Source organism: Microtus ochrogaster, unplaced genomic scaffold, assembly GCF_000317375.1.
Source record: "Microtus ochrogaster isolate Prairie Vole_2 unplaced genomic scaffold, MicOch1.0 UNK28, whole genome shotgun sequence".
Classification (NCBI taxonomy): Eukaryota; Metazoa; Chordata; class Mammalia; order Rodentia; family Cricetidae; genus Microtus; species Microtus ochrogaster.
Window position 1 is genome coordinate 1,649,220 of NW_004949126.1, and position 25,004 is coordinate 1,674,223.

Genomic DNA, 25,004 nt, shown 5'->3' on the forward strand with positions numbered 1-25,004 from the left:
TTTGTCTCAAAAACCCAAAAACAACAAAACATTATGTTATACTTCCTCATTCTACCAATAGGCATTTAGGCTTTTTTTTTTTTTTTCATTCTGCAATGGCCAACTCCCACTGTTTCTGCTCAGCAGAAACTTGTTTGCTTTTCTTCCTCTCTCAGGTAGACAGACATGGGGAAACATGGGGTTCACCTCGTTTCTTTTTTTTTTTTAATTTTAAATTTTTTATGTGCATTGGTATTTTACCTGTATGTGTGGTGCTACCAGATTCCCTGGAGCTGGAGTCTATACAGCTGTGAGCTGCCTTGTGGGTGCTGGGAATTGAACCTGCGTCCTCTGGAGAGTAGCCAGTGAACTGCTGAGCCATCTCTCCAGCCCCATTGTCTCTTAAGTACGGTGTGCTTTGCTTGCTGAGGAGTTCCTGACCACAGTGTATTTGGTTATTTTTAAGATTGTTTAGGGATAGCCAGTTAAATGCTCTACCAAACACTGCATCAAATTTTCTACTATAAGTTTTATGGGGGGGGGGGTAAAGTATGGGTCATAATGAGAAAAATAAATACCTCCATTCACACATTGCCTTTATTGGGGTCTACACTGTAGTCTGAAAATCAGAACTTTATATAAGAACTTCAGGCACATTAATTCATTTAATCCTAATAACCCTGAAAAGCAAGCTCTGTAAATGAGAAAGCTGTGCTACAGAGTTTAGATCACTCACACAAGGTGATCTGTAGTGGGAGTTCAAATAAATAAACACTGGACCCCACTATGCTATATTACCATTTAGTCCAGCAGATTGTAACATCCTCTGAAAAAGAAGCTCTCTGCTGCAGCACTGCTCAAAGGGAGGCCTAAATCTAACTCAGTTATGAGCAATTCAAAATCTTAAAGAATTATAAAACAGTTTTGTTATTTTTGTTTTGTTTTTTTGAGAAGGGTTTCTCTTTGTAGCTTTGGAGCCTGTCCTGGCACTAGCTCTTGTAGACCAGGCTGGCCTCGAACTCCCAGAGATCCGCCTGCCTCTGCCTCCCGAGTGCTGGGATTAAAGGCGTGCACCACCACCGCCTGGCTCCGAGTAAATTTTTAAGTGTGCAGTCATGTATAGAATCCTACTGCACGTACTGGCTTTGTGGGAGCCCAGGCAGTTTGGATGCTCACCTTACTAGACCTGGATGGAGGTGGGTGGTCCTTGGACTTCCCACAGGGCAGGGAACCCTGATAGCTCTTTGGGCTGATGAGAGAGGGGGACTTGATTGGGGGAGGGGGAGGGAAATGGGAGGCGGTGGCGGGGAAGAGACAGAAATCTTTAATAAATAAATAAACGGAAAAAAAATTTAAAAAAGAAAAAGGAATGATTACAAGCGCTGAAAAGCTATGGATTAAAATACATTTTATTTTTTCTCACCTAAAAAACAAGCAACCCAGAATTAAGATATACATAAGCTTCTCAAGTTTACCCTAATAAAATTTTGAGTATTTGTACAATTTCTACAGAAACATACAGTGTATCAAAATCTGCATAAATCAAATTTATAAAATGTGTAGAAATGCATAGTGATATCATCAACTTACAAAGCAAGGATATGGGGATTATTTTCAAAGCAGCCTAAAGTACAAAACAGTCATTATGGCGGCAGCTTCTGATGTTTTCACGTGTGGTAAGGTTTCTGATTTCAATATATAGAATCATGTTCGTACAGTATCCTAACAAATTGTACTAAAAACAATTTAATTTGCCCGGAAAATGACATGCACAGTATGTGTGCCACCTTTCTTAGCCTATGCATAGATACAAGGTTACTATATTCAACATGGGAAATAGTGGTGATTTCAAACACAAATTACCAGTTCGCTTGCTTTCCTTTTTATAGTTGATTTACTTGCAATTATATGAGCATATAAATGCATTTCTTTTTAAATATCCCTAGAGATGAAAGTTTAAATAGTGGATCACAGATCAGTAGCAAAATACAAACTGACAACTCAAAATTACAAATAAACTGGGATGTGTAAGTTTTATTGTCCAAACTGAAGAATTAAGGTTGGGGAAAAAAAGTTGTAGACTTTTTTTCTAAATAAATGTTAGCATTTTTTTTTTCTTTTTTAAACTTTAATTAAAAATATTTACTTTTGGCAGTAGTTTGTGAATTCTCTCATTGTGATGATTACAAGATCAAACATGCTTAGTTTACTTGTCCCATCTAATCACATCACTTTCCTTTTTTGGCACTCAATGTCGGCATTTTTATCTTTTTGGGTAAGAGTAGATTTCTTAGAAATTAAAATTTGCAACATTCGGTTCTCTTAAAGTAGGTATTGTCTTAATGTTCAAATTAAATGTTTTCACTGGCATATACTAAAAGAAAATACATTTCCTAAAATAGAAATTAACACCTAAGGTAACAACACAGTTCACGTTTGCTGATCTGTGTTCTTAGGTGCTGTCTTAAATTAAAAAACAATGTGCATGGCATTTCATTTGGATGAAGACACGTGTCCGCTCATCCTGGTTTCACAGCTTGGGCTGTACTGCAGTTTTCTAAGGCTTTGTATCTAACAAGGGCTCGGGAATTCTTAGCTCAGAACTGCCCTTACGTTGTTCACACTAGACTACTGTATTGTATTCCTGCCCCCCAGCCTTCTTTTCAAGTTTCAAACTGAGAATTATTTCTAGTTTTCTATAGTGACAGATCCTGGGGAATGTAGATGCAAAATATAGGTGGGCAATGGTTCTTTTTAGGAGGAAGATCCCTTTGCTAGCCTAGAAGTTGGTGTGAGCAGAGGGCATCGAGAATACCAGCAGACAGGGGAGTCTGCCACAGCATCTTCAGGCCCAATGGGATGGCCTTGAGCTGGTCCCCACTGTCATTCTTCTTCCAGCCATAAGTCATTCAACTTCATAGTCAATGGCAGCCCGGAAACTCATTTCTGAGTGGCAGAAGTATCCCCACACAGGTGACATTTCATCCATTGTTACCATCATATCAATTTCACTATAAGCTCTCAAAAAATATACTGAGAAATGAAAGAGGCACTAAATGTGTTGAAATTCACCTTTCAAACAAGCAGCATGACTGAAGGAAGGCCACCATGGCTAACGACCTGGGGCAGTGCTTCAGAAAGATGTGAAATTAAATAAAGACAGCAGGTTGATAACCACCAAGTCAAATAGCAGAGTCTGGTTACTTCAACCGTAGCTTTTCTTCAAGTGTGTTAACAACAATAACAACAACAACAACAAAAACCAAACTGCCTTTCAGACCCCTGAGTGTATTCCCAAAGAAGACAACATATGCTTTAACTCTGTTCTGAAAACTGAGTTAAAGGCACAAATTACCAACGTCATCTTAAAACAAAAGAAAAACGATGTAAACATCTACAGAGTTTAAGGTAAAAGCAGTTTTGTAAACAGTAACTGCAGATGATAATGTTATTGTAAAAATCACAGTTTATCAACGTCCTTCGAGCTGATCAGAGGTTCCATGTTTGGAGCTGTACAGAATTAATAATAATGGTTGCAGCAGGTTCCAGGCGGTTTTCAGTCCTCCATAAATGTACTTGTCAGTAGGTAGAGTGTTGGTTTTGTTTCTTCGTTTTTAAATACTGTGAATGTTGTTCATTTCCCACTTCTGGGTCGTCTTACTGGAGTCACAGCTGGCGATGAACACTTGATGCAGGACCTCTGAGCGATCTAAGCACTTTCCTGAAGGGACGTGGGTAAACCTGTGCAGGCTCTGGAAAACACGGGGAGGGAAAGGTTGGAAATGCGGACTCAGAGATCCTGACATCGGAAGCATTACTGGGCTTTCTCAGAAGGCAGTGCAAGCATACTGGACCAGCTTGAATTAGACCTTGAATGTCAGTTTTCTTAGCCCTTCCTTTTATTATGTCACTACATACTGCTGGTACGCCAAATTCAATACACACAAATTGAAGTTCCGGCCCTTCAAACCTTTGTCCTTGGTTTTTATTCTGGCTAAAGACAATCCCAGCTCTCCAGTCCTAAGGAAACTGTATGCTTCTCTCTCATTCATTCATGTATCAGTTCTCCATGGCTAATATTGTGAGTCTCTGGCTTACGGTTTTTAACTCCTATCTCCCCTGCTCTACTCCAGTTTTCATCGTATGCTGCCTATTCCTTCCGTTCAGCTCACAGCTTTTCAAAGAAAGGTCCGCAGACTACCCAAGAATGGGTGGGTTCAGCCAAACTCATGCTTAAAAATGCAAAAGAACTGATTCCTTTGCGCTGTACTGACATTGCTCCATTGGGACAAAAGCCACGGTGAAAGCATTCAAGTCCCAGCGTCATCAAGCAGTGCGTGTGACAAATTGCCAACTGTCCTACCCGTCACCGCCACGGACTCAGCTCAAACCCACCACACTTCCCCGTAAGGACACCCACAGTGAAGGTGTGGGGAGGAGGGGGCTTGAGGCTGTTTCTTAGTATAGCCCTTGGCTGCCCCTGAACTTGTTCTGTAAACCAGGAAGATCTCAGACTCACAGAGATTCGCCTGCCTCTGCCTCTCAAGTGCTAGGATTAAAGGCGTGTGCCACCACTGCCTGTCAAAGCTTATTAATTTTTAATTATAACCTGACCCTCATGTGTCCTTTTTTAAAAAAAATATTTATTATGTAAACAATATTCTGTCTGCGTGTATGCCTGTAGGCCAGAAGAGGGTACCAGATCTCATTACAGATGGTTGTGAGCACATGTGGTTGCTGGGAATTGAACTCAGGACCTTTTGGAAGAGCAGGCAATGCTCTTAACCTCTGAGCCATCTCTCCAGCCCGCCTCATGTATCCTTTAAAAACCACTGAGAGGAAACAGAAACTGTGCATCAAGAACTCCCCATGGAAGAGCACAGTGGCATCTTGAGAAAGGCACACAAGAAAGGAGTAACTACCCACTTTTTCATACCCTGCCATTTTTACTCAATTCAACAAACTGATTATTCAAACTTGGATGTCTGTAACTATCAGAACAACAACAACAACAACAACAACAAATAAAAAAAATACTTGACAGTGTTTGTTCTAGTTTACTTGACAAAATTTAGACTTCTCTAAAGGAACAAACCTTATATTTCTGATTTTTTTTTTTTTGCATTTCATGCAATGGAACATGTCAGCATTTGGGAGATCTTCATAACTTACTGAATAGTATTTAGTATTATTTTAGCATAATATGAAACATAAAAAAGTTATATATTATCTAATTTCAAATTTCACAAATATTTTTAGTAATAACCTATATGGAAGCCCCCTGTGGAGAATATTAGTATCTTTCTATTGTTAGAAGAGGGAGAGGAAACTTCAGTTGGTATGTAAAATAAAAGAAAAATAATTCTCATAGCCAACAGAAAAAAAGAAAAGAAACAGGTTCTCAATATTGTAGTATAGGCTTATTTCAAATTACAACCTTCCTACCTCTGCCTCAAGGTTGGGATTACAGGCTAGCCCAACAGTACTGAGTGAGTTTCAATAATCCTTAAGCCTAGGAGGGTGGGGGGATGCAGAAGCCAGAAAGTTTGAGAATTCTGTTCAAGCCGATCTTATCGTCGACCTATTTATTTTTCGCAGTCCTTTATGAATAATTTTCCTAAAAGTATCGACTGTTTCCTATGGCTACTTCAAAAAAAAAAGCCCCTTCAAATTAGGAGTAACCTTAAAGCAGTTCTCAGTTTCTTCTGCATGTCTCCTTGCTGGATCTTTGTTTTAGTTTTTTCTATGAAAACATCAAAAACTACATTCTCTTTTTTCCCTTCCTGATAGTATTTGGCTTCTTTTTAACTGTATGTTTTCCCCTCCACATTACAGAAAGTGCTTTAGATATGTTCCACGTGCTCACGACGTCAGTCTGTCACATCACTGGGCCCCACTGGGTCTTTAATATCGAAAACACATAGATTCCTTTTTCTTTAATTTGGGATAGGTACTGAGGGGTTAATTCATCATTATGTTGTACCTCTGGGTTCTATCCCCAGCTGATTTCCATTCTTTTGGGGCAAGACCTCATGTAGTCCAGCCTGGCTTTGAACTCACAATCCTTCTGCCTCCGCCTCCAGAAAACTACTCATGACTTCTTGATGGTATTTGGTCTGCTAGACTCCTTTATAGTTTAAAAACTACCATTCCCACAGTCTCTACCATTTACTCTTCATTTTTTCTTGTGAAAATAAACACTGTTTGCCAGGATTTATTAATCTTGTTAATAACAAGTTGTCCTTTCCAACCTGTTATTAAAAAAAAAAAAACAATAACACAAAAGATTCAGCCCTTGTGAGCTGAGCTGGCTTTGTTTCAAAGCTTCAAGACCTGAGTTTGATCCCTGAGCCCCACTTAAAGGTGGCAAGAGAAACCAATTCCAGAGTTGTCCTCTGACCTGTACAGCATGTTGGTGGGTGCCCCTCTCCTCACATATATCCCACCCACTATACAAATAAGAACAATAAATACAATAAAATCCAGCACCAGGCATGCTTAGCAATTATCCATGGAAGACGGTGCCTAGACCTTACTGCGTGAGGAAAATGCCTGCACAACAGGAGGGAGAGCACAGCTAGATGAGTGGAGCTGAGGGCTGCCCTGGGTCCTTTCCGTTTGAAAAGGCTTTGCCAGTGTTGTAGTTCATAAAAAAATAACTTGACGCATGCAAATGTACACTTTGAAAAAACTATACATCCCTGAGTGTGTGGACAAGGGACTCCTGCACCGTCTCCTGGGCTCTTGCCCTTCTTTAGGTCTTATCTTGTCACACTTCCATATGATAGGGCCTCTCTTTTGTTGCTGTTATATTTTATTATCATCCCTTGGAAGCCTGTTTGTTTTCTAATGAAAGACAGAAAGGGAATGGATCTGCTTGGGAGGGACAGTGGGGAAGAGCTGGGAGGAACAGAGGAAGGGGAAACTGTAATTAATATATACTATGTGTATGTGGGGGAACCTATTTTCAATCAAAAGGAAAAAAAGATTATACATTAATCCATTAATATGTTTTGTTTTTTTTTCGGTTTTTGGAGACAGGGTTTCTCTGTGGCTTTGGAGCCTGTCTTGGAACTAGCTCTGTAGGCCAGGCTGGTCTCGAACTCACAGAGATCCACCTGCCTCTGCCTCCCGAGTGCTGGGATTAAAGGCGTGCGCCACCACCGCCCAGCTCCCATTAATATGTTTGAATCTTGCCAGAATGCTTTAACTAGGCACAGCTGAGACAGAAAAGCAGCCTAAGGCCCAGCAAGGTCACGTGAATAAACCAGGCCAATGAAACCATGTGACTAGAACAAGCAACTCCTCCTGTTTGCAGTTAGCAGGGAAGGCTGAGAAAGCCGGAAGGTTCTGTGTCCAACTCTTATTTGCCTGTCTGCACTGCCACCTGCTGGACAGCACGAGGAGTCAACCCCTTTCTTTTTTAAAGGTCTAAGAACACTGCTGATATTTTAGTGAAAGACTCATTGGATTTAGATCTGAAAACAGTGGTGGGAACTGCCTCCAGCAACACCCGCATCCTTGAGCTTCTAAAATTCTCCATGCCTGTCACAGCGGACTCACTGCGTGACAACCCTGCTCCAGGGAACAGAAGTGACGGCTCATTATAGACCAGTGACTCACCGAGAGCCCAGGCAAACCTGCACCAAAACCTAAGGCAGGACACCCAAGTCACGGACATGAACATGTCGTCCGTCTAAATCCTACAAGCTAAGTGTTCCTGACAACGGGACAGCAGACCTTAACCCAGGAGCTGGCACACAGCATACCTTGAAGTACTGCCATTCCTTAAATTCATTCAGGTTGCAGTGTGTAATCATGACTTTGGAGCCATCGGGTCCTTTTGTCAAACACTGGTCATACTGCATGAGCTGATTTGCTTCATTGATTCGGAAAAGCTATTGAACAAACAAATAAAACAGAGATAACTTTCCTGCCAATATATGTTTCACAGAAAACTTAACTCCTATAACTCACTGTTCTATGATTTCTGTGCCACAGACAAGAGCTGCACTCATTTTGAAATTACTGAAGCCCTCTCTTAACACTTTATTTACACTCTAATCCACAGAATGGGTAATTAACTCATATTTACCATGTATCAACAATAAGAAAATTAAAAATCAGAAGTAGACCTAATAGTGTTTCACAGCTGAGATTGGACACATGAAAAATATCTATAAAAGGAAGCCATGCATAAAATATATGGAACTGGCAGCAGCACCCTGGCTTATTAAGAAAAAGTGTGGCTTACTAACTACACTTGTGAAACCGCAGAGGTTGGGCTTACTTAGTCCTGATTAATGTGTGTTCCCATAGGAACATATTATTAATTCTGTGCAGACATTTCTATATTCTCATGTGAAAATCAACACTGACAATATTCCCTATTTAAAGACAATGCTTTAGCAGTCAGACTTCACTTAATGTTTCTGATTTCTCAAGACAAAAGGAAAAAACCAAACTAAACAAACGCTCTCTGTCTGTGATCAAGTCTGCTGGCTCTCAGGGCTGACCAATCCCCAGAGATGGAGACTTACCTGGTTCCCGCCCATCCTGTGGCAGGGTCCTAGTTCAACAAAGCCTCCGTTGGTCTTCCCCATGCTGTCAATGCAGTACGCAGTCTCAAAGCCTCGGATCTAAAGGTACGAAGAGAACATACAGGATAACAGTCTGGTTTGCAATAAACTAGGACCAGAGTAAAAGATTCTCAGGGGCAATGCACAATTCACGGAGAGTTCCCGGCTGCAGTGCCAGGCTATCCCAGGTGTCACCATCCTTTAAGTATGTGTTAGCATCGCCATCATCATCGTCGTCACCATCATCATCTTTGAAATCATGGGCTAAGGCCAATATTGAAATGAGCTCACTCCACTTAAGGGCACTAGCCTACCACGTGCTAGAAAATACAACGAAGAAACAAAGTACAAGATACCCTAAGGAAAATTGCAGGGCCAGAGCATCCATGGGAATGAGAAGTAAACAGAGGAAAGCTGTGAACTACAGGGGACAGGGACCAGCTTTAGACGTCTAGAGCAGCCTGGCTTCTGAGTCTTCTCTCAGTGGCTATGCAGTACTTTTGGGGTAGCTGCCTCCAGGCTTCTCAATGCAAAGGTCATGGCACATGGACCCTGCAGTGGGGCTCCCCTCCAACTACCAATACTGGAAGCAGAAGCAAACACAGGTTTCCATGTTTGGAATGCAATTTCGTGCTAAAGTAACTACTTTTAGAAGAATTGTGTATTTATCTCAATTATAGGCCACTGTAGTATTTAGATAAAGTGCTTAATTCTGTAGATACGGGCGAAGGATTAGAGCTTTTGAACATACGAAGATGAGCAAGTCATGGTCCTCAGGACCATCAAAATATGGGGGACAACGGGGTGTGATGGTCTGCAGAAGAGACGAGTGTGCAGACGGAGCAGCCTCTACTGCCTGGGGTAAGCTCAGACTTCCCGGCGGACGTCTTCTAAATAGGGGTTTTCTCTGGAATGTTCAGCTGATGAGTGAATGCAATGGAATTGGAGAAATTCCTCTGAAGATGTACTTAGAAGAGAAGCGGTAAAAGGAGGGGAAAATCCCTCATTAATCCTCTCATTCCTGCATGTATGTGTTGATTCATCCATGAAATACTAGGCAGGTATCTACCACGTGGTGGGCATGCTACCGTCTCTGATATGTAAGCGAACAAAATAAATACAGCTGTTTCAGTAAACTCACAGTTTACAGCAAAAGACAAGGCAGAAGAGAAGCAAAACATGTGATGGACAAATATGATACCTGCCATGTTAGTAAATAATGCAGGCCATGGGGGTGTGTAGGGAGAAAGGGGCTAGGGAGTTGGAAGTGCTCCAGGGGAGAGCTCATCACAGACATGGGTGGATAAACTTGAAAGAGGTCTGTGTTAGTCACGGATGCAGATGTCCTCAGGAAGGCACTGTGGGCAGAGGGATGGTGAGCAGTAGGTGTGATGTGGGGCTGAAGTGGAGCGAGACAAGCAGGAGCGGGTGAGGCGAGAGAGGAATGAGGGTCTCGCGGCCGCCAGAAAGGGCTGTGCCTTCACCCCAGCAACTGGGCGCCACTGTGCGTTTTTTTGAGGAGAGGTGATTAGACTTGACTTGGACTTCCTAAGCTACACTGATTGCTTGCTGTGTTTAGAACCGGCTGTGGTAAGAGCGAGTTAGTTTTGCTGAGAGGTGATGGAGACTCAGTCAATCAAGGAAAAGAAGGGCTGGGTTCTGAAACCGATGAAAATGCGAGAAAAAGATTCAAAGAGGACTACTCAGGTTTTGGTACGAGCAATGAACCAAGATGGGCTGGAGAGAGAGAGAGAGAGAAAGGAGTTCAATTTCAAATTCATGTATTGAGATGAGTTCAAAATGATTTATCTAGGCTCTGGGAGGGAGGGTTGAGTTGATGACGTAATCTAATAGTCATTTGTATAAAGATGTGTTTAAAGCCAGCCGATTGGGTAAGGTCAAAGGAGAATTCCTTCCTTCCACACAAAGGGCTCTTGGGAGATTAAAATGTAACTAACTCTGGTCTAGACTCCCCCAATTCATTATTTACTAGTGGGTTACTAGGTAGTTTGCTGTAACAGGGAAGATGAAATAAGAGCACAGAAAAAAGAAAATGGCATCCAAACAAGTAACACACAGGCAGTAGTTTCATGGCCTCTGTGTGCCCCCTTTTCCTTCCCAAACTCAGAACAATTCAGATTTACAAATGGCCTATATTTCTCCCTGTAGGGCTGCGGTGTCCTCAAGCTACAGACCAATGGGCTCCAGATGTTCACCGCCAGAGAGGCCTCTTTTCTGGGTTTCAGGTTAAGACTGTCAATCAGCAGCAGCTGACCACTGAACCTGGCAGTCTAGAAGGGATCCTGTGTGCACACCACCTCCAGCAGGCAGAGTGCTGTTCCTCAACACCTCCACACTCACTGTGTCCCGGGCTCACAATCGCAGCCGCCTCTAATCAGAGAGCTACACGGTCCCAGCCCTCGTCTTTCACACATTAGCCTTCCCCGTGATGTCCCTACGCCTGTAAGTGTGCCCCTCAAATGTGTCCCATGCGCTCCACCTCACTCTGTTTCACTAGAACTGCCCTTCCCCTCCTGACTTCTATTCCAAACGCTCCCAGCAGGCAATTCAAACTAAAACACAAACCAAATCTCATGGCCCTTCTGTTTTAAATCCTCCATGGGCCTTTCTCCATCTTCAGGATGAGAGCCTCCCCACGTCCCACGTCTGCCATTCCACCTCACCCCATTTCTTCTAGTCTGTTTCTCAAACGGACAATGGATTTTTGTGGTGGTTTGAATGGGCATGCTCCCCAGAGGCTCATATATGAGCGCTCTGTCCCCAGGGGTGGCACTGTTTAGAGAGGCTTGGGAGGAAGTACGTCACTGGAGGTGGGCTTCAAGAGATGACACTCCATTTCCAGCTCTCTCTCTGCTTTGAGCTCACAGTTCAAGACACGAGCTGTCAACTTGCTACTCCAGCCGTCAAACTCGTTGATATCCCTGCTCGTTTTGATGGACTCGCAGCCCTTAGAACCATAAGCCCAAACAAATCCTCTTTCCTTAGAACCATAAGCCCAAACAAATCCTCTTTGACGAGTTGCCATAGTCCAGCAATAGAAAGAGAACTGAAGGAATTTCCTAACTTTGACTTCACCCTTTTCTTTGTTTGTGGCGCTCTTTCTTTCATGGTCACAGCCTCAGGAAGCTCCCTCAAGATGGCCCCTCATCTAGCTTCCTTTGTACTCACTGTCATCTCATCATGCTCTCTGCTTCCCTCAATGGCTCTGGTCTCTCTCCCCACCCCCACCAGCATACAAGATTTTGAAGAAAGGGGGCTTGTCTGATTTTGCCCAGAAGAATGACTGGCACACGCCAGGCCCTCGGTCAATGTTCACTGAATGTACACATTAACAAAGACACACAATCCTGGAAACTGATGGCATGAGCTGTGCATGTGTGAGTACAACCAGAAACCATGTCGCAGAGGCAAGTCGGAAGAAATGGGAATGGCCATCGAGATCAAGGCCTCTGCTTTCCTTTATTCCCGCTGCCCAGTTCATCTGACGAGTGCTATGTGAGTCGCGCTGCACTGGTCTCTGCAGTAGCCTACGGGGGCCCAGGGAGGTGTAGGCCCAGAACTGGACTGCGTGGAGGGTGGGCGGATGTGGGGTGCTGTGAAGACCCAGGGGACGGCAGACCCGAGTGGCTCTGATGAAAGATTCTCAGGACAAGAGCAGCAGTGACACTGGAAGCGGCCAAGACAGGGACATGGTGGGTGCTGGAGACGGGAGTGTCTCACCCCAAGCCATGTGCCTAATGGCTGGGAGGGGGCAGGGTGGCTTCGTGGTCAGGGCAGCTCTGATGGTTTGGTAGAAGGATAGTGTATACTACCAAACGGTTTCTAGTCAAACATTTCTGCACGCATTCTCTGCTTCCATGAGCACCTTTCCCTTCTTCTCTGCCTTCTTTCAAACACCGAGTCCAAATATACACATTCTGATATCTAAGTATTGGCTGATACTTACTTCTCCCCACTCAACATTTTTGGGCGGCAGAGGGTAGTGGGCGGTGATGTCATAGGCTATTTCCTCCATGAACCATTTGAAACTCTTACAGTTATGGTCCTCCCGGAACTTCTTGAGCTCCGATATATCCCCGTACGGCAGTGCCTTCGACTCGGGACGGCTGGCATAGAAGTAGTCTTTGTATTCATCCCACCAAACTTCGACAACTCGAACATAATTCTGAGAAAAGAAAAACCACAGGCGGTTTGAGATGTAGAAATAACTGTAACGGCATAAGCAGCCTACCTTACATGTGCAGAATAACCCAAAATATGGTGAACTCACCTAGAAAGGGCCTGACACTTCCTAAACAATGAAAAGAAGGGATTTAATAACCCTAATATGTCATTTTCCAAGTATAGAAATGCCATTCATGTATATTCATTTAAAAAGTGAGATACATAAAATCAGACATCCCTGAGCTGGAAGATCATAAATTCTAAGATAATACAATTTATTCTGAGAGCAGATGAAGAAAGTGAAGCCCAGAGAGGGTTTCTGAGAGCCTGGGTGGCCAGTGGTGTTCCATCTCATCTCATTTCCTTTCTATTAGAACCATGGTACTGACATATATGGGGAAAATCCCATTTTAGCAACCATCATTACAAAGAAGTGCTCTACAGCTCACTCTATTAATCTTTTCATGACTATAACAGAATCATTCCACTGTGACCTCAAATTAACTGTACATCATCCACAGGTGGTTCACAAGGAGGAAAAACAGCTAGTGACCAGTAAGATAAATTGACACTCTCATTACCGACAAAAATTTAACCCGCAGAGCTTGACAGAATTAGTGAATCCTTGCACGAATGAATGACTGGACGGGTGTTTACTCTCCCCCGTCCCCTCGATCTTCTACATCACGCAGTAGCAATTTCTCCATAGAGGAGGGTGTAACAGGCTGGGGAGATGGTTCAGTAGATAAAGCACTGGCCACTCCAGCATGAAGACAAGAGTTCGGATCTCGAGAACCCATGTAAATGCCAAATGGGAGTGGCAGCCTTCCTGTAATTCTAGCACTTTCAAGGAAGACAGGATAGAGATCCCTGGAGTGAGCTGGCTAGTTAAGACCAGCTGTACAGGCACGTTCTAGGTTCCATTGGGAGCCCCTGCCTCAGTGAAGGTGGAAAACCATGCAGGAGACTCCCAATGTCAGTCTTGGGCCCAGGTACACCCTCACACATGTGAACATGCAGACACAGACACATGCACACCACACATGGATGCAGGGAATCTGTTTTGTGTCCACAGCAATTCTTCAGGCCTACTATAAAGTGACAGCTGTGGCAAGGCCCCAGGAGGCTGGGTATGGTTTGTTCACCAGTTACTGGCCTCTGTTTTATATCAAGAGTAGGCATATTTAGTGTTCAGATTAAATTGATTTCTAGGCTAAAAGATAGTTATTAAAGCAGGCAAAGGTCATCATACCAAATAAACAGAGAAAAATCGTTAGGAATAAATTTAACAATGGAAGCTAAAGATACTGAAAGTCATCTAAAAAAGACAAAGCGTGGAAGCATCCCATGCTCGTGGATGGGAAGAGCTAATATCAAATATCAGAGGCTCCTCAAGAATACTAGTTTTTTGTTTGTTTGTTTGTTTGTTTGGGTAGCACCACACTCCCCAAAGTGATCTACAAAATACCCATTATAATTTTCATAGATACTGACAGATTCAAGGCTGGTGAGATGACTCAGCCGGGAGAGGCGCTTGCCTCCATGCCCTGAGGACCAAGTCTGGTCTCTGGAATGAACTTGGTAGGATCCACATAGTGGAAGGACAGAACCGAGTCTCGCAAGCTGACCTCCAGCCTCCTCATGTCACCATACGGCCCTGTGTCCCCCACCTCCACTAAACAGACCTCCAGCCTCCTCATGTCACCAGACGGCCCTGTGCCCCCCACCTCCACTAAACAGACCTCCAGCCTCCTCATGTCACCATACGGCCCTGTGCCCCCACCTCCACTAAACAGATGAATGAAAACAGAAGAGAGAAAGGGAAAATCAACCCTAAAATTCATATGGTACCAGCAAAGAGTCGGTTATAACAGCCAATGTAATATTGATCAAAAAGAATAGATCCAGGGGCATTACACTACCCGATTTCAAAATCTACTACAAAGGATGGTAACAGAAACAATAAAAACAGAAACAGACGCTGGGAGCCCAGAGATAAATTCAGGCACACACAACTGATTTTCACCTAAGGTGCCAAGGACGCACAGCAGGGAAAAGACAGTCTCCATCAATACTAGCGTTGAGGAAGCTCTGGCTAACTTCCCGCAGAAGAATAAAATTAGACCTTCTTTTCAAGGACACACTAAAAGCAACCCAAAATAGATTAAAGCCTTAAAAGTGAGACCCCCCCCCCAAAAAAAGCTCTTAGGAAAAAAATGTAGGAAAAGTTTTCTGCCATATTTTGCACATGCGAGGAAAGCAAACTACACCAATGAGGTAAAGGTGAACTAAGAACCTCAGCGCTGCACAAAAGAAGCACGCCTGCAGAAGAGAATGGGCCCGCGAACCACACACCTGCCAAGGAGCTAATTGTACGATGTAGGAAAATACAAAGCAACTCAAGAGTAAGGGTACAAATAACCTGATTTTTAAATCGGGCAAACCACCCGACACACATTTCTCAAAAGCGGACAAACGGCTGCTGGGTACACGCCAGGATGCAGTGTCACTAACCGCGCAGGGGATGCACGTGAGAGCCAGAAGGCAGCGTCACTTCATATCTGCTAGGACAGCTACGGTCCAGAGAGAAAAGGGAAGTGTGTCTGTTGGGGATACAGGTGCAAGGGAATCCTTTCAAACTGTTGGCAGGAATACAAACTACTACAGTCATGGAAATCAGGATGGAGGCTCCTTCACTGAAATGAAAATAGGGGGCTGGAGAGATGGCTCAGTGGTTAAGAGCACTGACTGCTCTTCCAGAGGACCTAGGATCAACCCCCAGCACCCACATGGTAGCTCATAACTGCCTGTAACTTCAGTTCCAGGGGACCTGACACCCATGGCAAAAAACATCAATGCATATAAAAGAAAAATAAATAATAAATACAATTAAAATAGAGAGAGAAAAAAAAACTCCGTGACCCAGTGCTGTGTTGTCTATGAATAAATATCCTGAAGGATGTTGACTTGGTCTACCAGTGAGATGCCCGAATCTCTGTGCAGAATGACTAGTATTTGGAATCATCCTAAGTGTCTGCCAGCTGGTATATAAATAAAGAAAATGTGATATGCACAATAGAATGCCCAATCTTTAAAAAAAGAAAATTCTGTCATTTGCAACAACACACAGGACCTTATGATAAATGAGATAGATAAACTAGGCACAGAAAGAGAAATGGGTGCGCCCACTCACAGGTAGGATGTGAAAGAAAACAGTGTATAGAAACAGTGGAATGGCAGTTACCAGAGGCTCAGAAAGGGGAAGGCTGGGGAGGTGTTTGGGCCAAAGACACAAACTCCCTACTATAGGAAAAGCAAGTTGTGGTGATCTCTGTACATGAGTTAACGACAATTAGTAAAAAAACATTGATTAAAGCCCAGCATGTCATGAAGTATATAAACTAAATAGGCTTTAAGCATTCCACAATGTATGCATATCAAATATTGTCATACATCATAAATACACTTGTTCTTTTTTTGTCAAAACACAAATGAAAAGGAACAGGGCTAAACTGAGTAACAGTAAAGAATAGTAAGATCTTTGAAGAGTCAAGTCTAGTCTTGGCTTACGGTAAAGAGCCAACGTGATTGCGGAGATCCCCAGCCAATGATCTGAGAGTGACTTGGTCAGAATTTTCGTTCTCTTCCCTCTCTCCTTTTAACAACAAGAACAAGAACAAAACCTCACCTTGAGAGTTGGAGAAGACCCAACATATAGGGGTGGAGGATTTCCTTGCCAGCCCTCAAGCCGGTAGATGTGTCCAACACGAGAACAAGGGACGAAGAGTAATTTACCACCGCACTGCCAGATCTATCGAGAAAAAGTGTATATTGTGAAAGTGGTTAGACACGTAAAAAGGAAAAAAAAATAACGGGACGTGTGTTCTGTAAATGTAAATTTTAAATGAGACATAATGGGTTCTAAGCTAACCGAATTCTAAAACAATTACTTTAGAAACACATGCAATAACAAGGAAGGCAGCGGTAATGTATATAATAAGTTACAATTAATGAGTTCTCTTCTATGGACACGTAGATCCAGGAGCCCTTCCTCAATATAACCTTCCAAAGTAGCATAAATCCTTCATTCTTAACATCACCTGTCGTTTCTGATGCTAATCTGTTTCCTACTTGGTGATTACTGTAATAACCTCCTAACTGGCTTCATCACCTTCAACTCTTCTCTACTTAACTCTATCCTTATTTATAGCAAGAGATTACTGCAGCTTTGGGTCATGCTACTGGCTTATTGAACAAGGCAGTGGGAATGTCTTAACTCAGCGTTAAGAACTGTTTAGTACAGTTCTAATTGTACTTGCTCACTTACCCTGAGTGTCTTTCTGAAACAGGCTTCTTGATTCCGCCGGCCTGCTTCTGCACTTGCTCATGCGCTCTTCACTCACATCCTGTGTCTACCCTCATCCTCCACACCTAGGAGGCCTACTTGTCTCAGCCTCTGCTTCTCTCTGCTTAGTGAAATCACGCATCTGATTTCTACCTCAAAGTCTACCTCCATCATGGTGGCATTTTCTTCAACCAACGGAATGCCTCTGCCTTTTTCTAGATTTACAATATTATGAATTTACAAATATTTCTAATCTATAAGTTTTTTTTTGATAGCAAGGATGAGTTGTCCTCACTCTAACCCTCACAATACAAAACACAGACTATTTAAGGCAAGAAGCATTGGCTATCTATCTGATCAATGTAATCTTTTCCCGATCTCTGAAAGTAGGGCGGGACTGAGGTGGAGTTGCCCTGAGCAGGACCCCTCCACTGCCAGCAGGAGGCTGTCAGTCACTGTGTGAGTACCCTGTCTTCTATCACCATGTCCTACAGCGGCCAAGGATGTTGGGTTAGTAGACAGCCAACACGCAGCCCTCCAAAGGGCTACTATTAACCAAGGTTCCAACGAACAGGCAGCCTGTGAGCAGGAGAGAGGCTATTTCCATTTCTGAAGCTTGTTGGCCGTAATTCTGGGCTGATGTCGGTAGACAACGAATCATTTTCCTTTATTATCCTAAGAGTTATGCTTTATCGAGGCATTCTCAATAGTTTAGAGAAATTCATTATATACACTTTTTTAAAAAAAAAACAAAACCCTAGCTTTATTTGAAAGTCATACAAATTGGGTAACTAGTTAGTAAACATGAGGCAGGCTGTGAGGGTGCATGCCTTTAGTCCCAGTACTTAGCATGTAAAAGCAGATGGATCTTTATGAGTTTATGGTCTACATATCGAGTTCTAGAACAGTCAGAGCTACATAGACACAGACATGCCCCCCTCAAACAAACAACCCCCCCCCCAAAATTAGTTAGAGAACAGCATTTGTTTGAGTGAAATGTTACCTTGTATGAGATTTCAAAGTTTTCACCACCCCAGATCTGGAGACCAGGATCATAGAGACCGAGTTCGAAGAAGAACTCTCTTTCAATGGCGAATAATCCACCAGCCATAGCTGGAGACCTAAGGAAAGACACGACATGCAGTAACTGCAGAAACAAAGCCCCAGGATCCCTTCACCTTTGGGAGGACAGCGTAAGAAGGCACAGAAGAGGGAAGACTGATGGCCAAACATAAGGAAACTGTCAATCTTTCATAAAAGAATTTGCTCTCGGCATGAATTTACCAAAACTTCTGAAATACTTCTTTAGAGAACTGTGTTGGTTTCACCACTAGAGGGTGCCTTGGTTCTTTTGTTGAGTAAACATTTCTTCGTAATTAAGGTAAGAATTTCTCTTTCTCTCCCGAAATACAGGGCATCCTGACACTTTCTACTAACTACTCCTTCAGTGATTTGTGAGTCATTCTAGGAGGAACGAAACTATACACCATGATGTAGTCTGCCATAATGGTGCAAGTCACCCAGGAACAGCAGGGTTCACCGAGTTTGCAAACACAGCGCAGAATGCCATAGGGGAGGAGCCGGCACCCCTGGGCTTCTTCACAGATCTTAAGTTCAGTGCATTCTAGGAGAAAGAGAAAAGCCAGTCTATGACTTTTCACGTCACTTCCACTACTGGAGAAATGACAGCAGACTGATTTCATGGCGTTCTGGGCATTCCTCCTAGCCACTAAACAATAATGAAGGCACTATGATTCTTCAGCTTTAGAGAGCTGGGTACAACTCGGTACTGTTACAGTTCCTTATTCCTCACTCACACTAACGTTCGTCTCTCACCAAGCCCCACTGCTCCACCTTGAAAAGCTGTGTGTGTAATCTGCGCACCACTCACCATAGCAGAAATCCCGCAAGAACTCATTTTAATTATTTATACATTAATTTTTCTGAGGCGTGGCCTCACTCTATAGTTTTGCTTGGCCTAAATCTTTCTACGTAGACCAGGCTAACCTTGAGCTAATAGAGACGCACCTGTCTCTGCCTTCCTGATCTGGGATTAACAGCAGGCGTCACCATGTCCAGCAAGAGAACCTATTTTTTAAAGGTCACTCCCCTCTACAATAGAGGCTGGTGCACAGTAAGCAGCCACCAAGCATACGCTGAGCAGACAGAGCTGGGCTAATATTTTTAGTCCTGACAGGAAATCATATCAAGACCTGTTCTCTTATGCTCTTCTTAAAACATGCTGCCGAAATCACTAAGTAGAACATTCTGGTTACACATTCATGTCATATTTATGTAGCTGCCATTCAACATTATTTCATTATGGTTGTACCTGTTTGCTCTTCAAATACATTCCCATGCAGCTCAGCACATATTTGAAGATGCAGCTTTAACACGCTCACTAGTGAGATAACTAAACAGAGCCCGCTTAGACCTTCCTGGTTTCCTTTAAAAACCCGCCTTTACGGAACTGCTGGACAAGCCAAGGTAGGCAGCGAACCCTTTCTTTTCCTCCTAGGTGATCTGTGGGCTTAAGCAGGTCAGCAACAGATTTCTGGATTGCTCTGAACCCTAAGTTTCTGAATGAAAATTTGGAAGATGTCCCGTGAAAGCGGGACGTCCTGTGATTTCCTCATGTTTGCCATTCAGTGTTCTGATCACAACACGCCCAAATCCACCACACGGAAGCACGTCCCCAAATGAACTCTGACATGAGCAGGGGGACAGGGAGAAAGAGAATGCAAGCAGAACTGCAGGATCAAATCAATCAATCAATCAATCAATCAACAAACAAACAGTAAACAAACAATGGACAGGGTCACACTAACATTTCATTTGGGGGTCATTGTTGAAAGACTGTAAAATGTTCCAATTAAAAGATTAAAAGGAACAATCGTTCTATATGAAGAGCCACACGAAGGGACAAAAGCCGATTTGGGGATCGAGCTTTCTTTTACTCAAGCATTCTTTTGAGAACCAAGCAACAAAGGATTCTATACGTTTTCTAACGCCATGTATTCATATTCACACTTAACAGATACAAAATTAGTACCAGCGCTTTAGCATATACAACAAAAGGGAGAACCCCAAAGTCTCCGGCTAGTGTGCTCACTGTCAATACTGCACCCAGGACTCCAAGGTGCAAGCCGCAAGCCTTGAGTTGCCAGCAGTTGGCGTATGAATTTATAGAAAACACTCTGCCGTTTGGTCTCCTAGGACAGCAGCAAAAGGCTGTTTCCTTCTTTCCTGCTATGCTTCAAATTACTAACGCCTTTCGCAATACTTTTTCCCCAATGAAAGCGTATAATTCACATTAGTGGGGCTTGCACTCAGGGTAAAAGCTGTTACAGGAGCCAATGTGAATTCGAAGCCTTGAAGCTGCAAGGAGCCAAGGGCTGTCAGGATCTGAGATGACAGCTCCAGTTCTTACAGCGGGGTTTTCAGCGTGGTGAGAGGTTAATGGGTTAGCAGCAACCAGAGAAAAGGAGGGAGGTAAGTGATTTAGTGATTACCGATATGGTTCAGTTTTTGTCTTTCTCAGTCTCTTCTCGCGAGAAGTCAGAGGCACCCGTTTCCAGAGCATACTCCAATCCCATGCTCCTCGGGCATACCCATCTTCATCACCACCCCCTTGGGGTACAATTGCATATGTGTTGCCATTTATGACATCTATAATCGGCACAGTGCAAATGGTTCTGTGTTGTATTGATGATGCGGCAAGATCAAATGGAAACGTATGTATGGACCCATATGTTTATACGAGGTCATAGGGAAGGAAAAAAAAAGGACTTAGGTAAACAGTCAACATAGAAAAATAAAGTAATAGTCTTTACCGATAAGGTTCAGTTTTATGTTTTCTTTTGGCCTTTTCCTTGTGGCTTAGTGGAATACGTTTCCATAGCATACTCCAGTCCCAGGCCCCTCTGGCAAAACCATCTTCATCCCCACCTTGCTGTGGTTCAATGGAATAATCATTCCCGTCTATGTAATCTATTAGAGGCACAGTACATGTAGCTCTGAAACATTTACAGAAAATGAAAACGCATTTAAGAACCCCAAACTGACTAGTTCAGCATGCCTAACTACGTGGGCTTCTTTTGTGCTCGGTTTCATTTGCACTGGGAGACTACAGTCTAATGGGGGCGGAGACTACAGTTTAATGGGGGCGGAGACTACAGTCTAATGGGGGCGGAGACTACAGTCTAATGGGGGCGGAGACTAAAATAAGGTCTTGGGAAAGTCAAGGCTAGCAGGAGGGGAGAAGAGAAGGGAAGTTTGTCCTAGCTGTCCCAAGAAACCCTGGGCAAAGAGACGCGCCACTGAGCCTGCTAACTGCTTTCTCCTTTGTATTTGGTGTTACAGGCAGCTATCTTACAGTGATTCTGTGGTCTTTACGAGATTTTTCTGCCTGTCATTTTCTCTCTGTGTCCTCCATTAGAAACATCTCCAAGGTTTTGTGTAGGCACAGCCACCGAAAACACATCTGTGACAGCTTCAACTTTTCGTTGCTCCTCCAGAGGCGGTTATTATGAAGACATCCTTGTGTGTTTTTACTTAAATTTCTTCCCTCCTTTTACTACAAAGCAGAACAACTCCCTTACCCAAACTAAAACCTCATGCTCTGTATTTTATTTCACTTAAAAAAAAAAGCCTGTAGTACCTGTTGAGGTGGGTTAGGAATGAACTAAGGTTTGCAGGAGACAAGGAAAGAGAAATCCCTTGCACTTGGGTTTCGTGAAATGCTAGCGGAGCTGTTACTACAATGATTGGGACCTTGTTCATTGTATCAGAAAGGGCTGAGCACGGAGATCACAGATCTGTGGGACTCAGAGCCTTGCTACTAGGGAAGTGGAATCTAAGAGAGCTTCCTTCTCTCCTGAGCATGACCTCAGAGGAGGGCCACTGTGTGACACACGGAGTTCCCGCTGGAAGCTGTGGAAAAGCCACTTCCTTGGTCCTGGGAGGACTTCCACATTGCCCTGGAGACAGGAGCTGGCTTCCCGGGTAGCTATCTTTCCTCTCGCCACGTTCTTTTCACAGTTTAGAATAAACGTTGGAATGCAGAGAAGCACAGAGATCAGTCTGACAGTTCATTAAATATCAGATTTGTGGCAAATTCATTTTTCCTAGGCTTGGTGCTGGTTTTGCATAGTGTTGCAAATCATCTCTGTCACAGGGCTGCTGTGGAGATAAAGCCAGACAGCGCGTGTGGTGTTTACGATGGGCCTTCCCCTGAAATCTGAGGAGAAAGTCTGCCAACTGTCACAAGAATATGTTGCATTCGCCTGGATTCTGAAATAGAATTCTGGACAGGAAGCAACCAAGGTTTGGGAACTAAGGACTGAAATTCTCTTTTGGGGTTTTAGAGATTTCTTTATACTAATGGTGAGGACTGTTTCCCACAGTTATCTATTTCCAACCCTGGAAGCTTTCATAGGATCCCAGAGGCTTGACCTGAGTTACAGGTGGCCCATATCTAATGTGATCATTGAAAAGGTCACAAGAAACCCAAAGGGTTAATTCCAAGGCATGCTTCTTCAAGTCTTCAGAGCATTTCCCCAGCATAGAGGGAGCAATTGGTATCACTCTGCGAGAAAGTCTCACCAGAGCGCCAAGACAACTTTGCCAGGGGACACCTAGCTTTTTCCAAATACACGCTGGCTACGTTTGAACAGTCCAAAGCATCCACCTAGCTCCACCCAGGAAGCAAACAGCTCAAGGAAAACACGTCTCACACAACAGCTGACAAACTCGATGGAATGGGGGTGACGGAGAGAATAGTGTTTGTCCTTCTAGGACAAGGTTTACTTTTTAACTAGGAAAGAAAAAAAAAAGCAAGGTGATGTTACCTGTCCTTAGATATGGGGGCTACAAGTGGAGCATACCAGTTAACTGCCACCTCACAGTGGGCATCAAGGTATATCAAAACCTTAAAGAAAAGAGGCAGGGTGAAAGAATACTCCTCACAGACGGTACATCACATATCACACACAAATTACAATTAGGCGCTAATATAAATTAGCATTTTAGTCAATTTTGCCACATCAATTATCTGTTCAAACCCGCATTCTCATTTAAATTAAAACAAAGCAAAACAAAACAAAACTGAAGGATAATTCAAAGCGTATCTAACTTTTCAGATAACCAACAAGGAAGTGCAGACCCTGTAAACAGAACACCCTTCCTACCTGTCCAAGCTTAGCCTTCTGTGCGCCAATGCTTCGAGCCTGAATTAAGCCTTCTCTTCTCTCATTTCGAAACACCTTCACAAGGCCGTTCCACAGCTTTATGTAGTCATCCAATTTTTCTTTTAAGTGTTCTACGAATTAAAAAAAAAAACCCATTATAGACTCTTACACAGAAACTTTATTTTTCTCTCCTAAGAAACAAAGACAGGCTACAGATGTGCCAACTGATCTTATATGGATCAGACCATCTGCTAAATCTATTAAGACGGAACGTAAGGGCTGGAGGTGTCGGTCGACTGTAGGCCGTGTGCGAAGCGTTCATGAGGCCTTGCGTTCAGCCCTCTGCCATCACACAAAAGGAAGACGGAAGGCAAAATGTGTTACAAGCTAAATTGTCAGTTACAGAAGAGTGGGTATTATGAAATTTATCAAGCATCCCTGTGAAGTTTGAATAAATATTAAAACTTAGAAAACGTCAGATTTAAAAATTATAAAGAAAAGAATATGCAATATTTTGCAGCTGAAAGAAGCTGTGGTTCAGGAAGATACAGAATCGACTGATAATGTCATGTGACTTCCTGGAGTCTCCATGGGGCACAGGCCGCTTAACAGTTTGTTTCAGGGCCATCGTTCCCCAACCATAACAGGTACTGAAAACTGCAGTCCTCCTGTGAGGAAGGCTAGCCACCAAGTTAGCCTGGAACAATCAAAAGACCCATTTCTGTCTCCAGCTTAGCATTACCGGTATGTGTATAATTAAATTATAATGATTATAATTACATACACATATGCATACATGTTTGTAATTTAGGAGAGTAAATTCTATGCTGTGAAAACCAGGCACAATTGGCAAAGTTTACACCTTGGCTTCCCATCGGAAAATAACAGCTTTTGTTTATCACCGCAAGTCCAGGAAACTGGCTCACCAGCTAGAATCCCGATCCCGCTGAGACGCTTCCCAAGGATATAGAAATTGCCCTAAAATTGTTAAAAATCTGGCTCTCATCAGTACAAAAACCACCAAAAAGTTGTTGCATCTAGATATGAGCTGGTGGTAAAATGGATATGTTAGACCATCTATTTAATAGTTTGCTTGTTTAGGAGGCTTTTAAAATGTTTCTGTTGTTTCCAGATAGAGTGTCATATTGCCAAGGCTGGCCTCAAATTTACCATTTACCTAAGGCTGGACTATATAACATTCCTGGCTGTCCTGGAACTTCCTCTGTAGACCAGGCTGGTCTCAAACTCACAGAGATCCACCTGCCTCTGCCTCCTGAGTGCTGGGATTAAACGCATGCACCACCACCACCTGCCTGGACCTGAACTCTTAAAACATTGTTTTAAAACTGTATGCATTGAAAAATGCATAGATGCCTGTGCACCACTTGTGTGTCTGCTTCATGGAGGAGGCCAGAAGACAGCATCTTACTCATTGGGACTGGAATTCCAAATGGTTGTGACTATGTGGTTCCTGGAGTCACACTGTGGTCCTCTGGAAGTGCAGCCAGTGCTCTTAACCTCTCTCTTGCTCCTAGACTTGAACTCTTGATCCCCTGCCTCTGCCTCTGAAGCACGACTACTGTAGATGTGTGTAACTGTACCAGGGAGGTTGTTACTAACAAGATACCCACACCTATGGGTTTTTAGGATTAAGACCTCTCTCTCTCTCTCTCTCTCTCTCTCTCTCTCTCTCTCTCTCTCTCACACACACACACACACACACACACT

General features: G+C 43.3%; 1 protein-coding gene across 2 annotated transcripts in view; it reads right to left on the reverse strand.

Moving 5' to 3' along the window:
• Nucleotides 1-1,381: 1,381 nt before the first annotated feature.
• The window catches only part of Galnt7 (polypeptide N-acetylgalactosaminyltransferase 7), a 125,696-nt gene continuing 102,073 nt past the window's right edge, over nt 1,382-25,004 (reverse strand). The window contains exons 4-12 of one of the 2 annotated variants that reach the window (XM_005368090.2): nt 23,277-23,407; nt 22,938-23,017; nt 20,601-20,783; nt 18,092-18,209; nt 16,432-16,554; nt 12,526-12,744; nt 8,520-8,618; nt 7,749-7,877; nt 1,382-3,731 (exon numbers count right to left, since the gene is read on the reverse strand). In XM_005368090.2, the coding sequence (XP_005368147.1) occupies nt 3,594-3,731; nt 7,749-7,877; nt 8,520-8,618; nt 12,526-12,744; nt 16,432-16,554; nt 18,092-18,209; nt 20,601-20,783; nt 22,938-23,017; nt 23,277-23,407 (1,220 nt within the window). In that variant the 3' untranslated portion in view covers nt 1,382-3,593. Of the gene's footprint in view, nt 3,732-7,748; nt 7,878-8,519; nt 8,619-12,525; nt 12,745-16,431; nt 16,555-18,091; nt 18,210-20,600; nt 20,784-20,921; nt 21,105-22,937; nt 23,018-23,276; nt 23,408-25,004 lie in introns of both variants that reach the window. The other variant, XM_005368091.3, reaches the window with a different exon arrangement.